We start from the raw sequence: 14,217 nt of genomic DNA, 5'->3' as shown, positions 1-14,217 counted from the left end.
CATCACTGGGCAGAGCTGGCTCCAGCCCCTGGCACTCACCTGCACATCTTGATAAGCATCGCTGAGGTCACCCCTCAGGCTCCTCTCTGAGCAGCACAGCCTCAGCTCCTCAGGCTCTGCTCTGGGTGATCCTGCTCTGGCAGTGGGGTTGGACCAGATGAGCTTTTGAGGTCCCTTCCAGCCCCTGCCATTCTGTGCTTCTGTGATCTCCCAACCCCACTCCACCAAGCAGATGGGTGAGAGAGGGTGAGGAGGCCTGAGTGGCACACATCGAGGGGCTGCAAGCAAAACACCCTCGTGTTTCAGCAGACAAAGGGCAAGAACCTTCTGGGCGTTTTTCACCAGCTGTGTAAATACTGTCAGAGCTCAGAGCGTGGGGAGGGAGTGCTGCACATGAAGGCAAATATTTTAGTTAATGGGTTCCAGCTGGCAGTGTTCCCCCTCCTTTCCCTCCTCAGCAGCGATAAAGGCTGGCATTGTCCACGGCCCCGGGGGCCTCCCGTGGTGTCCCAGGCTGCGTGGCTGCCACGGGTGGCTGCAGAGCTGCGTGGCCATGCTCCAGGGGCTCCCCACAGCCCACCCTGGCCCCCACAGCTCACAGGCAGAGCGAGCTGGGGGTCACTGCTCTGCTTTGGGGGAGGCTTTGCAGAAAAAGACTTGGAAGTGACTCTGTGCAATTCTGGAGCCCCCATCACAAGCAGGACATGGAAGTGTTTGAGCCAGCCCAGAGGAGGCCACCAAGATGCTGAGAGGGCTCCACGCTGAGCAGGTGGAAGCAGAGGTGCTGCAGAGCCCTCTGGATCTGTGACACTGCTGTGTCCTTAAACACTGCGGGGAGCTGCAGCACTGCACAGAGATCCTGCACCTACCTGATCCCTGGGAGAGACAGAACCCTTCAAGCTCAGCTCACACAGCTCCTGCTGCAGCCTCAGCAGTCAACTGCAGTCAATATTCACTGCACTGCAGCCCCCAGCACAAGCAGGACATGGAAGTGTTGGAGCCAGCTCAGAGGAGGCCACCAAGATGCTGAGAGGGCTGCAGCAGCTCTGCTCTGAGCACAGGCTGAGAGAGTTGGGGCTGTGCAGCCTGGAGGGGAGAAGGCTTCCAGAAGAGCTTGGAGTGGCCTTGCAGGAGCTGAAGGAGGCTCCAGGAGGGCTGGGGAGGGAATATGGACAAGGTCTGGGGATGACAGGAGGAGGAGCAGGAATGGGTTTGAAATGGCAGAGGGGAGATTGAAAGTGGAGGTTAGGAAGTGAGGATGGTGAGAGCCTGGCACAGGTTTCCCAGGAAGGTCGTGGAGCACAGAATGGGATCTTTGATCTTTGATCCCATTCTGTGCTTCTGTGCTCCACAACCTCCCTGGAGAGGTGTTCAGCACCAGGCTGGATGAGGCCTTGAGCGACCTGTTCCAGTGGGAGCTGTCCCTGCCCATGGCAGGGGTTGGCACTGGCTGAGCTTTGAGCTCCCTTCCACCCTCAGCCACTCTGCCATGGTTGGCCTGGATGACCTGAGAAGGCTTTTCCAGCTGCACTGCGATCCAGTGAGTGCCAGGGGCAGGTCCTGGCCCCTGGTCGGAGGCTGCTGCCTGCAGTTTCTTTCCAGCCGAGGGCAGAGGCTTCTCTGCAGGAGCTCCTCCCCTGGAGCTCAGGGAGGGCTCCGGTGCAGGCCCCTCAAAGGCTGCATCTGGGGGAGGTTCCCCCCCGGCCCTGCATGGCCTGCAAGGAGGGGGTGGAGACGCTGGTGGGTGCCGGCAGGTGCTTGGGGCACTGTTAGCGGTGCTGACACTGCGCTCGTTCATTGCAGCAGGGACCCCCAGCCGCCCTCGCCACCCCTCCGAGCAGCCCCGGGGCTGTGCCTCCCTCCCGGCCGCGGCCCGGGCAGGTAACCGGGCAGGAGGGGGCAGCAGCTCGGTCCCGTTCCCCCCAGCGTTTGTCATCAGTCTTGGCTAAACCCCGTGGAAGGTACAGCAGCGGGAGGGGGCACCTGCGCCTGCGGCAGCCCCCGGCTGCCCCTCGGGAGCCTGCCGAGCCTGGCGCCGGGCGGCAGGGGCAGGGCAGGGGCAGGGCAGGGGCAGGGCAGGGCAGGGCAGGGACGGAGCAGGGCAGGGACGGAGCAGCGAGGCCAGCGCCGAGCCTCGGCCCCGCCGCGGCGCGCAGCGACCTTCCCAGCATGGCGCTGGCCCCGCCCCCGGCTGCCATTGGCCAGCGGTGCGCTGCGCTGCGATCCGATTGGCCTGCGGGGGGGCGGGGCGGGGGGCGGCGCCGGGCGGGGATGCGGCGGGCGGCCATGGCGGCCGGGGACGGGCTGGGCCCGGCGCTGCGGGCGGTCACCGAGCGAGTGCAGCAGGCGGCGGCGCGGAGGCCGCAGGTGAGGGCGGAGGGGGCCGGCAGCGCGGCTGGGAGGCTTTGACCCGGCCGGGTGAGCCGGCTCGCTGTGGCGGCGGGCCCCCCGGCAGCGCAGGGACGGGCCCCGCACCGAGAGGGCAGCTGCTAGGACACCGCGGGCACAGCGCCCATCGCCGCGGCGGGCTCGGCCTTAGGGCTGTCCGTGCTCCCCCGCGGCGGAGACGGGACCCCGCCGCGGCTCTTAGCGGTAGGCTTCCCCTTCTCCGCACAGGGATACCCCCGGCGTCGGCGTGGCGGCAGCCCCGGGCTGTGGGGGGCCCTGCGCTGGGGCCGGGAGGCCTGGCTGGGGGCTTCTGGACGCGGGGGGGCAGCTCGGAGCCACCGCTGGGCTTCCCTCCTGACCCTGGGTGCTTCCGCAGGGGCTCCCGGCCGTGCAGCCGCGGCTGGTGGCCGTCAGCAAGACGAAGCCGGCGGAGATGGTGCTGGACGCCTACCGGCACGGGCAGCGCAGCTTCGGCGAGAACTACGTGAGTCGGCCGGGCCCTGCGGGCTGCCCTGGGCACGGGCACGGGGAGGGGGGCTTGAGGAGGGCACCGAGGCCCTGAGACACACCTTGGCCGCAGGAACATGCGAGACAGAGCAGCGTGGGCATATTTGGTGTGGTTTTAACTAGAGGTTGTCTTGGATTCTCCTAGGTTCAGGAGCTGCTAGAAAAGGCATCAGACTCCAGGGTAAGTGCACAGTTCTGTGATCCTTGTGCAGCTGTGTCCCGAGAGCTGCTTGGCAAAAGCCTGGCTTTTGTTAGGGATTTGGTGGTGGAGACCCTTTGAGCCTTGCCTGCTCAGACAGACTGTGAGCTTATTCTTAGCTCCTCTGCCCCTGCCCAGTTCCTCCTCCTTGCCTCTCTGGCTCCAGAAGATTCTGTGTGTCTTAGTCATAAAGAATCTGCCTGAACAATGCTTCACCTTTTGTGCTTGCTGCTGCTGCAGGAGAGGTGCAGTCAGGAAAAGGAAGAAGAAAAGTCAGTAACACTGAACGTGGGGAAAAAGCATTTTGTGGCTGTTCAGGCAAAAGAACTTTGCCTTCCCCACTCACAGAGTCACAGAAGTGTCAGGGCTGGAAGGGAGCTCAGGGTGTCCAAGAGAGCCAATGGCATCCTGGGCTGCATCAGGAGCAGTGTGGGCAGCAGGACAAGGGAGGTTCTTCTGCCCTGTGCTCAGCACTGCTCAGGCCACACCTTGAGTGCTGTGTCCAGTTCTGGGCCCCTCAGTTCAAGAGAGATGTTGAGGTGCTGGGAGATATCCAAAGAAGGGCAACAAAGCTGGTGAGGGGCCTGGAGCACAAACCCTATGAGGAGAGGCTGAGGGAGCTGGGGGGGTGCAGCCTGCAGCAGAGGAGGCTCAGGACAGAGCTCATTGCTGCCTACAACTACCTGCAGGGAGGCTGTAGCCAGGTGGGGTTGGGCTCTGCTGCCAGGCAGCCAGGGCCAGAAGAAGGGGACACAGCCTGAAGCTGTGCCAGGGCAGGTCTAGACTGGATGTTAGGAGGAAGTTGTTGTCAGAGAGAGTGATTGGCATTGGAATGGGCTGCCAGGGGAGGTGGTGGAGTGCCCATCCCTGGAGGTGTTCAAGAGAAGACTGTCTGGGGCACTTAGTGCCATGGTCTGGTTGATTGGCCAGGGCTGGGTGCTAGGTTGGACTGGATGAGCTTGGAGGACTCTTCCAACCTGGTTGATTTTATGATCACCCAGCTCCAACCCCTGCCATGGGCAGGGACACCTCACACCAGAGCAGGCTGTCCAGAGCCTCAGCCAGCCTGGCCTGAAACACCTTCAGGGATGAGGCTTCCACCCTCTCCCTGGGCAATCCCTGCCACTGCCTCAGCACCCTCCTGCTGAACAACTTTATCCTAACATCCAGTCTGAATCTACCCACTTCTGATTTTGCTCCATCCCCCCAAGTCCTATCACTACCTGACATCATAAAAAGTCCCTTCCCAGCTTTCCCGTAGCCCCCTGCAGATCTTGGAAGGCCACAATAAGGTCTCCTTGGAGCCTTCCCTTCTCCAGACTGCACAGCCCCAACTCCCTCAGTCTGTCTCCACAGCAGAGCAGCTCCAGCCCTCTGCTCACCCTCGTGGCCTTCTCTGGACACCTTCCAGCATGTCCTGATCTTTCCTCTATCAGAGGCTCCAGAACTGGGCACAGTGCCCCAGGTGAGGTCTCACCAGAGTGGAGCAGAGGGGGAGAATCACCCCACGGTGTAAAGCTCTGCAGGCACAGCCCTGCTCCTCTCCAGCCTGTGAAGCAGTCTCAGTACACACCACAAGCACTGCCTGAGCTGTGTCCTTCAGCTGATTTGGGTGTCTGGTGTTTTGTTTGTGGACAAACTAAGACCTTCATACTGCTTAGAGGAGGAGGAAGGAGTCATTCAAACCCTGCTGTTGCTCTCTGCTTTCAGATCCTGTCCTCCTGTCCTGAGATTAAGTGGCATTTTATTGGCCATCTGCAGAAGAATAATGTCAACAAGTTGATTGGTAATCACTGTGGTATCTCCAGTGACCTCGTGGGCAATGGTCCTCAGAGTTCAAGTAACAGCCTGTGAACATTAACTCACTGGAGCCTGCCCCTGAGAGCCACAGACATTCCTGTGCCAGAACGTTCCTGTGCCAGCAGGATTGTCACTGTAGAATGGTTTGGGTTGGAAGGGACCTTAAAGATCATCCAGTTCCAGCCACCCTGCTAGTTCCAATCTCCCACCAGCTCAGGTTGCTCAAGGCCTCATCCAGCCTGGCCTTGAACACCTCCAGGGAGGGGGCAGCCACAGCCTCCTTGGGCAGCCTGTGCCAGTGCCTGCCCACCCTCACTCTCAATAACTTACTTGTATTCTTCTCCTCTCTCCCAGTTCAAAGCCACTGTCCCTCACCCTGGCACTCCCAGCCCTTAGCAGAAGTCCTTCCCCAGCTCTCCTGGAGCCCCTTCAGGTACTGGGAGACTGCTCTGAGGTCTCCCTGGAGCCTTTTCTTCTCCAGGCTGAACAGCCCAAGCTCACTCAGCCTGCCCCCCTAAGAGAGATTCTCCAGCCCCCTGAGCATCTTTGTGACCTCCTCTGTACCTCCTCCAACAGTTCCATGTCCTTTTGGTGTTGGGGGCACCAGGGCTGGGCAGGGTGCTCTGGGTGAGCCTGCCCTCAGGCTGTGTTCCCTCCCCAGCTGTCCCTAACCTGTTCATGCTGGAAACGGTGGATTCAGTGAAGCTGGCAGACAGAGTCAACAGCTCATGGCAGAAGAAAGGCTGCCCTCAGAAGCTGAAGGTCATGGTGCAAGTAAACACGAGTGGAGAGGACAGTAAGTGGCTTTTTCTGAGGGTGTGCAGCTTTGTCCTGCCGACCTGACAGAGCAACCTGCATGGGCTGGGCTGGTGTGAGCTCTCAGAGCGCTCCTCTTAAGTTGGAAGGGAACTTGATCAGCTGTTGGCTGCTGCCTGGGTGCAGGGAGGGGGCAGGCCTCTGGCCAGAGCCTGGCACAGATGTCTCTGCCTCTTGCCAGGTAAGCATGGGCTTGCTCCTGGAGACACCACAGCTGCTGTGGAGCATGTCCTCACCAAGTGCCCCAGCCTGGAGTTCGTGGGGCTGATGACCATCGGCAGCGTCGGGCACGACCTCAGCAAGGGGCCAAATCCTGACTTCCAGGTGAGAGTCTCTAGAAGCAAATGTCAGCTGTTGGCTGTCCCAACCCCAGGTTGTCAGCAGGGCAAAGCTCTGAAGTGTTTGCTAAGGCAGCCAGCAAGGTGCCTCTGTGTGTGTGGCTCTCTGGAGCTGTAGGCAGCATGTTGGCAGGGACACCCTTGTGCAGCAATGACTGTCCTGGGCCTTCTGCTCCTGCATCCAGCTGAGGTTTCAGCCTGGCTTCCTGTGTGCAGTGTGTGTGAGGCTGTCAGGCAGGAATGAGGTCTGTGCTCCTCCTCTGTCAGGCTGCTGGGATAATTGGATGTCTGCAGGAGGTATGTGGAGCTGTAGGTGCCTGTTGGCTGCGAGGGAGGCTGTGATGGGAAGTCTGCAGGCACTGTCACAGTGCTTCAGTGGGAAGTGTGGGAACTGCACGTTCTGCGTGATGGAGGCAAGGCAGAAATGATGATCTGAGAAGCCCTGAGCCTGTGCTGGCATGGCTGGCAAGTCTGTGATCCCCTCCTTTGTCCTGCCTTCTAGATGCTGCTGTCTCTGCGACAGGAGGTGTGTGAGAAGCTCAATCTGCCCCTCGAGAAGGTGGAGCTGAGCATGGGCATGTCCACAGACTTCCAGCACGCAGTAAGTCTGCTTGCCTCCTGCCACCCCTCCTCAGGCAACAAAGCTGCCAGCACCCAGCACCACCCACATCCAGGTGATATCCAAACAGGCCTCTGAGGCCTCCCTTTGGATAGAGACATCAGTCCATGGATAACAGCTCTGGCCCCGGGGTAGAGCCCCTGAGACCCCTCCCAGTGGCTACAGATGACAAGTGACATGGGGAAGCATCCCTCGTGCCGGGATGAGTGGGCTGTGCTGGCAGGTGTGGGTGGCAGCCCTGCCCTGAGCTCTGCTTTGCTGTCTCCTCTAGATAGAAGTGGGATCCACCAACGTCAGGATTGGAAGCACCATCTTTGGAGAGAGAGATTACTCCAACAAGGCAGTCGGTGGGAAGTCCCCTGTGGAAACTAAAGGTGAAACAGAGACCTTGACAGTGCAGGGTCATTAGGTGGAGGCAAAAAATCAACAGCCTTGCTGGAGGACAGCTGATGGGAGACCTCACTATGCATTCTCACCTCCCTCCATGTCAGCTCCCCGCGGTGATGGGGAGAGGGAATTCCTCCGAGGAGGCCAGAAAGGCCTCATCATGCAGTGTGATGATAGAGTACCCACAGGAGCTGGGAGCTTCCAGAGGAGCTGGGGACCTTTCTAGCCACCAAATGATAAGAAGATGTCTGGTTATGGCATCTGGGCTCCTGCAGGGCCACTGAGGAAGTGATGCTGGGGGAAAGAGGTTGAACAAACCAAGGCTCAGCCAGGCTGGAGTTGCTGATGAGGAAGATGTGGCTGCAGCAGTGGTGATGGTTCCACTGAGGACTAAATTGTTCATTAAACAAGGTAGAATCCTGCCATCAGTGTTCCTCAAATAAATCTTGCACCTGTGCTCTGCTGAGGGATGCCAGAAGCTGTGACAGAGACGTGCTGTGACACAGCACACAAGGATGGAGGAGGAGGATGGTGGCCGCCGTGATGAGCTCCTGCTGCGATGTTTGGATGCAGATCCTGAGTGTGGCAGTGTCCTTGGGGCTGAAGTTTGTGTTTGTCCTCTTCAGGCTGGCACTGCTCACTTTCCCTGATGGTTCCTCAGCTCTTCTGGGATCCCTTCAACGTCCTCCCCCCCCCCAGCTGTGGAGTGTTTCGGGGGCATTGTTTTCCACCCTGCCTTCATCGCTCTTGGGGTTGTGCTTTCTGGGTCAGAAAGGGGCTTTTCAGTGAGGTTCCTACTCTACCATCAGCTTGCTCTTGCTTTCCAGAGCAAGTCACTGACCTGTTTGGTGCCTCCACCATCCCATCTCCATCTCTATGGGGTCACACTGCTCATCTCACGTGGCCGCAGGGAGGTTTGCTGGAGGCCCTTCAGGGAAAGTACTTCAGAAAGCATTATCCAGCCATGGTCTCTGGGCTCCTCAAAGCAAAACCTGTCACCACTGGCAGAGCTCCTGGGTTGTGTCTTGGTGTCTTCAGTGCTGCTCTAACCTTCACTTCTGCAGGAGGGACACGACTCCCTCTGCAGTAGCCACCCCGTGCAGGCAGGAGCAGAAGCTCCTGCGTTAGGTCGCCTGCAGTTTGGCCAAGCAGTAGCTCCAGCAGGTGGCTCCTGCAGATCTTCTCTTGTGTTCAGACTCCATCTTTGGGCTTTGGCCTGCTGCTGGGAGGAGGAGCCATCGATTGCCAGCAGAAACATCCTTCCCAGGCTTATCTCTGTGTGTGTGTGGTCAAACCTAGCTGTTGGTTTAACTCTCTGACTGTAACTGCTGAATGTAAACGAGCAGAGTCGACGCTGCCTCCACCCTCTCGTAGCTCCCTGGTTTAGCAGCATGGTGCAGGCTGAGCCCTCCTCAGCCTTTGCACCCTGTGCTGGTTCCTAATCTAGTCATCAAAAAGAAGCAGTGAGTTCTGATGCCATCTGTGCCAACTCTACAGCTATTAAAGATGTTATTTTTATGTTCCAGCCTTGCAGTGTGGAAGCTCTTTCCCTGACCTGCAGCTGCTGCGCCCTGGGGCTCGGCTGATCTCGGGGGTGGAGGGCAGAGGGTGGTTTGACAGGCAGCTGAGACAAAGGGAAGCGTTCTTTGATCAGGAGAGGGGGAAGAAGGAGCTGGTGGGTCGGTGGGATGTGGGATCGTGTGAGGTGTTGCTGGAGGAGCCCTCTGGGTGGCACTGCTCCCCAGGGCTGGGCACTGCTCCTCACCCACTTCTCTACTGCCGGCAGGCAGGTGGAAGCCTCACAAATAACTGTTCCCCATGGGAGGGCTGAAGTGAGTCCCTCTTCCACCTCCCCCCTCCCAGAGTTCCAGCACCACGCATTTGCCGCAGATGCTCCTGCATGCAGGCATCCCTCTCCTGTCCCAGCAGGCCCTGCAGAAAGCCTCGGCCCTGAGAGTTTGTCAAAGCCTGGCCCAGGCTGCCCGGGGCAGTGCTGGAGTCTTCATCCCTGGAGGGATTTTGAAGCCGTGGAGATGTGCTGCTGAGGGACACGGTTTGGTGCTGCTGGCTCAGTGTTTGACTTTATGATCTTAAAGGACTCTTCCAACCAAAAGCACTCCGTGGTTCCTCGAGGCCCTGGCCTCCAGCCCCAGCCAGGAGGGTGTGGAGCTGCACACCTGCCTGGGGGGAGCAGGCTGCAGCCCTCCCACTCCTTCCACAGAGGTCACCCAGCAGATGGGAGCTGCTGGTCACTGGAGTGGAGCCAGCGAGCAGGAGATGAAAGGCTCCCTGGGCTCTTAATGAACTGCTCCCTGCCCAGGCACCCTGGGCCCTGCTCCTCCAGCTCTGATTGCATCTCAGAGGAGCCCTTGGCCAGGTTTCTGCGGCAGCAGCTCCACTGCCTGCTCCTGGGGCCGGTGTCACTGTCAGTATTTGCCTTGCAGGAATGCACCCAGCAGAGGAAGGCTGCTGCTGTGGCCAGACTCCTCCTCCCCCGTCACTTGCCGCCTTCTCTGCTGGCCGGCGGTGCTGTCACCTCCAGGGGCAAAGCCACAGACCCTGCTTGCCCAGCAGCCTCCCGAGGTGGCGTTTCCACACGGGCCCTTGCATGGAGGCTTGCCAGGCCGAGCCCTCCCAGACCTGTGTCAGCTGTGGAGCAGGACTGCAGTACCTGAAGGAGCCTGCAAGAAAGCTGGGGAGGGACTTTTCACAAGGGCTTGTAGAGAGAGGACAAGGGACAACAGCTTTGAGCTGGAGAAGGGGAGATGGAGACTGCAGAAGGGGAGATGGAGACTGCAGAAGGGGAGATGGAGACTGGAGAGTGAGAAGAAATTCTTGGGTGTGAGGGTGGGGAGCCACTGGCACAGGTTGCCCAGGGAGGTTGTGGAGCCTCCTGTGTCTGGATGTGTTCTGCCTGAGCTGCCCTGAGCGCTCCTGCTTTGGCTGTGCTGCTCTCTGGAGGTCCCTCCCAGCCCCTACCCTTCTGTGGTTCCTGTTGCAGGAAGTCTCTGAGCTCTGCGGGCTCCACTTACCCGTTAGGTGAGAGGTTGCCTTCGCTTCCCCTCCTGCCCCCCGCCAAGGGGATTTATTTCCCATCAGGTGATACAAAACGTTGGCAAAGGGTCTGGAGCCAGGCTTGGCCTCCTTGCCACACCACCAGATGAGCAGGGAGGTGGCATGGAGGGACATGGAAGTGTCCCCTCCTCAGTGTGTGGCATTCAGTGCCTGGCACTCTGCGGGTGGGTGCAGGGTGCTTGATGTGCATGAGGGAGACGAGCTGGGGGTCAGCTCCTGCTGCAGATGCAGGGTTGGTCAAACCCTGGCACAGGCTGCCCAGGGGGGTGGTGGAGTGCCCATCCCTGGAGGCCTTCAAGAAACCTGTGGCCATGGCACTTGGGGACAAGGCTCAGTGGCCATGGTGGGGTTGGGTTGCTGGTTGGTCTCGATGATCTGGGGGGGCTTTTCCAAGCCAAGCAATTCCATGACTCTGTGGTTCTGTGCTGTGGCCAGGTGAGAGCCCAGCGGTGGCCGGGGCAGCTGAGCCCCGAGGCAGAGCCGAGTGGGAAGTGTTTATTTCTGGGCTATCAGGTTTCCGGCAGGAAGGCAGGCAACTGCCAAGGTTTTTATTGGATCCCCGTGAAAGGAATTTCAGAGAGCCCTGTGCTTGTTGTCCTTCCCCGTGCTGCAGTGGCTCGGGAGTGGAGTTACCTTTGAACAGGAGTGAGGGTTGCAGGGGTTTGGCACCGGCACCAGCATGTCCCTGATGATGGAGTTTCAAGGGCAGGAGGCATCAGGAGGGGCTGGGGCTGGGGGAGCATGGAGAGGACTTGGAAGCAGTTGAAAGAATCTGAACTCTGTTGGGCTCTAAGCATGTGGGAAGTGTTGCTTGAGCTCCTCTCTTCCTGGCAGGGCTGGGGCTGAGTATTTCCCAGTTGTTACCAGTTTGGACAAGGTTTTGACTGTTCTCAGAGGTAACTTTATAGGAAGTTGAAATTCTGAAGCCCTTGTACAGTGGTTTGATTGCTTCAAGGTGTCATGGGGACAACTCCAGAGCTCCAACTGCCCTTGGATGCTGCCAGCACTGCCTAACAATCCTCCAAAGAGCTGTGCCAAGTGCCATCCCTGGCCCTAATGGGGTGTCCCAGGGCTTCTTCTAGCCCAGATGTGGAGCCCTAAGGAAGGGGAAGAAGAGGGACAGCAAGGTTGGAGCTGTGCTCAGTGGGAACAAGAGTGTGAGGAGCTCTCAGGCTCTTCCCACAGGGTAGAAATGAAACAGATCATTGAGACACTGCAGAATAAACTGGGGGTGGGGATGGCCTGGAGCAGCAGGGCCACCTGCAGCCAGGTGCAAGCCCAAGATCTCTCCAGCCTTGGTGTTGGGATATTCCCTCAGGGATGGGACACCAAAATCTTGTGTCTTGCTCCCACTTCTTGTCCTGATGGGCAGAGATGAGTGGAGCTGCCCAGTGCCCTGAAGGGTCCCTGCAAGCACTGGGGGGTCTTGAAGACAAAGATTTCCTGTTCCAGGGTACAGACAGGAACCCAGGAAGTTCCACCCCAACAGGAGAAACTTCTTTACTGTGAGGGTGCTGAAGCCCTGGAGCAGGCTGCCCAGTGAGGCTGTGGGGCCCTACTGGAGACTTTCAAACCCCACCTGGATGTGTTCCTGGGTGGCACTGCTTTGGCAGGAGGGTTTGGGCCCAATGATCTCTGGAGGTCCCTTCCACCCCTACCATTCTGTGATTCCTAATCAAAGGCTTGACCCAGCTAAAGGGGGTGGCTGAGCCTCCCCTCTGCAGCTGGCGCTGTGCTGGGTGTGCCCTGAGTGCCTGTGGTCCAGAGCAGCTGTCAGAGAAGCAGCCTCTTCTCCACCTCGGTGGGGACACCTGGGGAGGCCAGCAGGCTCCAGCCTGCAGGCTCATCTTCCCCAGGAGGAGGAGGGATGACCCCTCTTGGTTTCTGCTGTGTTGGAAGCAGCAGGCACAGCTTTCCCCTTTGGGTTCTGGGAGGGGTTTTGTGCTGTGCAGATGCTCACAGGATCTCCAAGCGGATACTGGACACAAGCAGTTTCCTGTTGCTCTTCCAACTTCAGCTGCAGGATCTGGGACCAGCATCCTGCAGCTCTGAGCATGGGAGGGGAATTTCTGCAGTGGAAATTTTGCTCAGTGGAAAAAAGAAATGAAGGCAAAGCAAAACACAAACGAGAGGGGAAGCTGTGGGCATGCTGCTGATTGTTGGGGTCCCACTAAGAAGGTTTGGGCACTGCAATACAGGAGAGATGTGGAGGTGCTGGAGCAGGGCCAGAGGAGGGCAACAAAGCTGGGGAAGGGCCTAGAGAATAAATCTGATGAGGAGCAACTGAGAGAGATGGAGATGGTTAGTGTGAGGAAGAGGAGGCTGAGGGCAGACCTCATTGCTGCCTACAGCTACCTGAAGGGACATTGTGCAGAGGCTGCTGGGCTCTGCTCACAGGGAACTGCAGGCAGAACAGGGGGGAATGGCCTCAGGATGAGGCTGGGGAGGTTTAGATTGGACATTAGGAGGAAGTTTTTTTCCTGGAGAGAGTGGTCAGGGACTGGAATGAGCTGCCCAGGGAGATGCTGGAGTCACTTGGGGGTGTTTCAGGGTGGTTTGGATGTGGTGCTTGGGAATGTGGTTTAAGGTGAATCTTGCAGAGCAGGGTTCTGGGTTGGGCTTGGTGCTCCTGAGGGGCTTTGCCAGCCTGCATGGTGCTGTGATGCTGTGAAGGTGATGCTGGTCTCCAGGTCCTGTGACTGACCCCATGGCCAGGGGCCATGGAAGAGCCCTTGGGAAGGTGCCCCTGGCTGGAAGCAGTAAGAACCCAGGGGAAATGTGCCAGCTGCTGGTGAAGGGGCTGTGGAGCTGCTGAGCAGCAGGACTGATGCACTGCTGTGGGAACAGCTTGGGAGAGTGTGCTGAGGAGTGTCCCCTCCTGCTGCCCCCGTCCCCCCTAACCACAGCAAGTTGTATTTGTTTGCAGAAAGGAGTCAATTTCTTTTCCCCTCCAGGAACTGTTGGTCCTGGAGAGAAACCACATTCCCAGAGCCATCTCTTGTCATCCTTCCATGACCCTCTTCCTCCCTTCCCTGGCGCAGGGTCCTGGAGACTTCATTGCCTGCTTTTGATCCCTTTTGATTCGAAGCTGCAGTGAGCCTTGGAAAAGCCAAGTTCCTAGGGGAAGAAAGTGCTGGGGGCAGCAGGAGAAGCAGAGGGGACAGGGGAGGGTGGGAAGGAAAATATTGAACTTGGTGTGAAAAGCAGTGAAGCAGAGAGGGGAGGCAAGGAGGGAAGAGTGGCAGCTGCGGAGCGGAGGCTGGGAGGGGACGGAGCAGCGTGGCCATGGGTGAGCTGTGTGAGTTTGTGCAGGGAGGTCCTCCACGGCCTGGGCTCCCAGGAGCCCCCACCCAGTGCAGGAGGACAGTTGGGGCCATGTCTGTGCCACCACCCTGGACACAGCCCTCTGTGCTTGTCACAGCGAGACGCTGCAGCATGGCCCATACGGACCCTGTGTGCTCTGGACCGTGTGGGCTCCAGCCCTCTGCCCTGGAGCTCCAGCTCAGGACCAGGTGGGGCTGCAGCTTCTCACCCTCCAGGAGGATGCTCTGGACCCTGGGGGCTGTCGCTCTTGTCCCCGCGGGACCTCGCAGAGCTCCGTTTCCTATCCATGTGCAACACCACCTCTCTCCCACAGGCTCCAGCCTTCCGAGACCCACTCCAAGCTCCAGCCCCGCACCCTGCAGGACTCCATGTCTCTCCCACTCAGGCTCCAGCTCTCCCTGGCGATGCCCGGAGACCGGCGATGAGTGGCGCTGGAACTTCTCGCCCTCCGGGACGGTGCTCTACACCACACAGCTCCTGCCCTGTTCTCGGGCAACTCCCGTCCGTTTCCCAAGCAGGCTCCAGCCTCCCGCGCCCGCTCCGGTCTCTAGCCCCGGTCCCCGTGGGACTCCATCTCCCTCCCGGACCGGGAGCCGAGTCGCAACCCTCCGCTGGGGCCGTGGCCAGGGCGGGGCGGGCCGGGGCGGGCCGGGGGAGGTGCCAGAGCCGGCGGAGGAGCGCAGCGAACGGGGGAGGTGGCGCCGCCGGAGCCGCCCCGGGTAGCGGGGCGGCGGCGGGCGCGGAGCCGGAGCCCGGAGCCCGTG

At 59.6% G+C, this 14,217-nt stretch overlaps 1 protein-coding gene across 2 annotated transcripts; it reads left to right on the top strand.

The window, feature by feature from the left end:
• Nucleotides 1-2,270: 2,270 nt before the first annotated feature.
• On the top strand, nt 2,271-8,579 carry PLPBP (pyridoxal phosphate binding protein). 2 transcript variants are annotated; one of them, XM_064175542.1, is made up of 8 exons: nt 2,271-2,367; nt 2,765-2,872; nt 3,041-3,076; nt 4,805-4,880; nt 5,556-5,690; nt 5,892-6,034; nt 6,551-6,649; nt 6,939-8,579. In XM_064175542.1, the coding sequence occupies exons 1-8, from the start codon at nt 2,272-2,274 to the stop codon at nt 7,074-7,076; spliced, it is 831 nt and encodes a 276-aa protein (XP_064031612.1). In that variant the 5' UTR covers nt 2,271; the 3' UTR covers nt 7,077-8,579. The 2 variants fall into 2 exon arrangements, with proteins under 2 accessions (XP_064031612.1, XP_064031613.1); XM_064175543.1 differs by lacking the exon at nt 2,271-2,367 and adding an exon at nt 2,394-2,592.
• The last annotated feature ends 5,638 nt before the right edge of the window (nt 8,580-14,217 follow it).

The sequence above is a fragment of the Pogoniulus pusillus genome, chromosome 42 (genome assembly GCF_015220805.1).
Source record: "Pogoniulus pusillus isolate bPogPus1 chromosome 42, bPogPus1.pri, whole genome shotgun sequence".
Taxonomy (NCBI): domain Eukaryota; kingdom Metazoa; phylum Chordata; class Aves; order Piciformes; family Lybiidae; genus Pogoniulus; species Pogoniulus pusillus.
The sequence above is the reverse complement of the archived record's forward strand: the minus strand, read 5'-3'. Positions and strand labels throughout refer to the sequence as shown.

What these genes read in the sequence shown, in the direction of transcription:
- PLPBP (XM_064175542.1), top strand. Translation starts at nt 2,272, where the DNA reads ATGCGGCGGGCGGCCATGGCGGCCGGGGACGGGCTGGGCCCGGCGCTG. An exon ending in GCAGCTTCGGCGAGAACTAC is followed by an intron (nt 2,873 to 3,040) that starts GTGAGTCGGCCG and finishes GGATTCTCCTAG; the next exon opens with GTTCAGGAGCTGCTAGAAAA. An exon ending in TAATGTCAACAAGTTGATTG is followed by an intron (nt 4,881 to 5,555) that starts GTAATCACTGTG and finishes TTCCCTCCCCAG; the next exon opens with CTGTCCCTAACCTGTTCATG.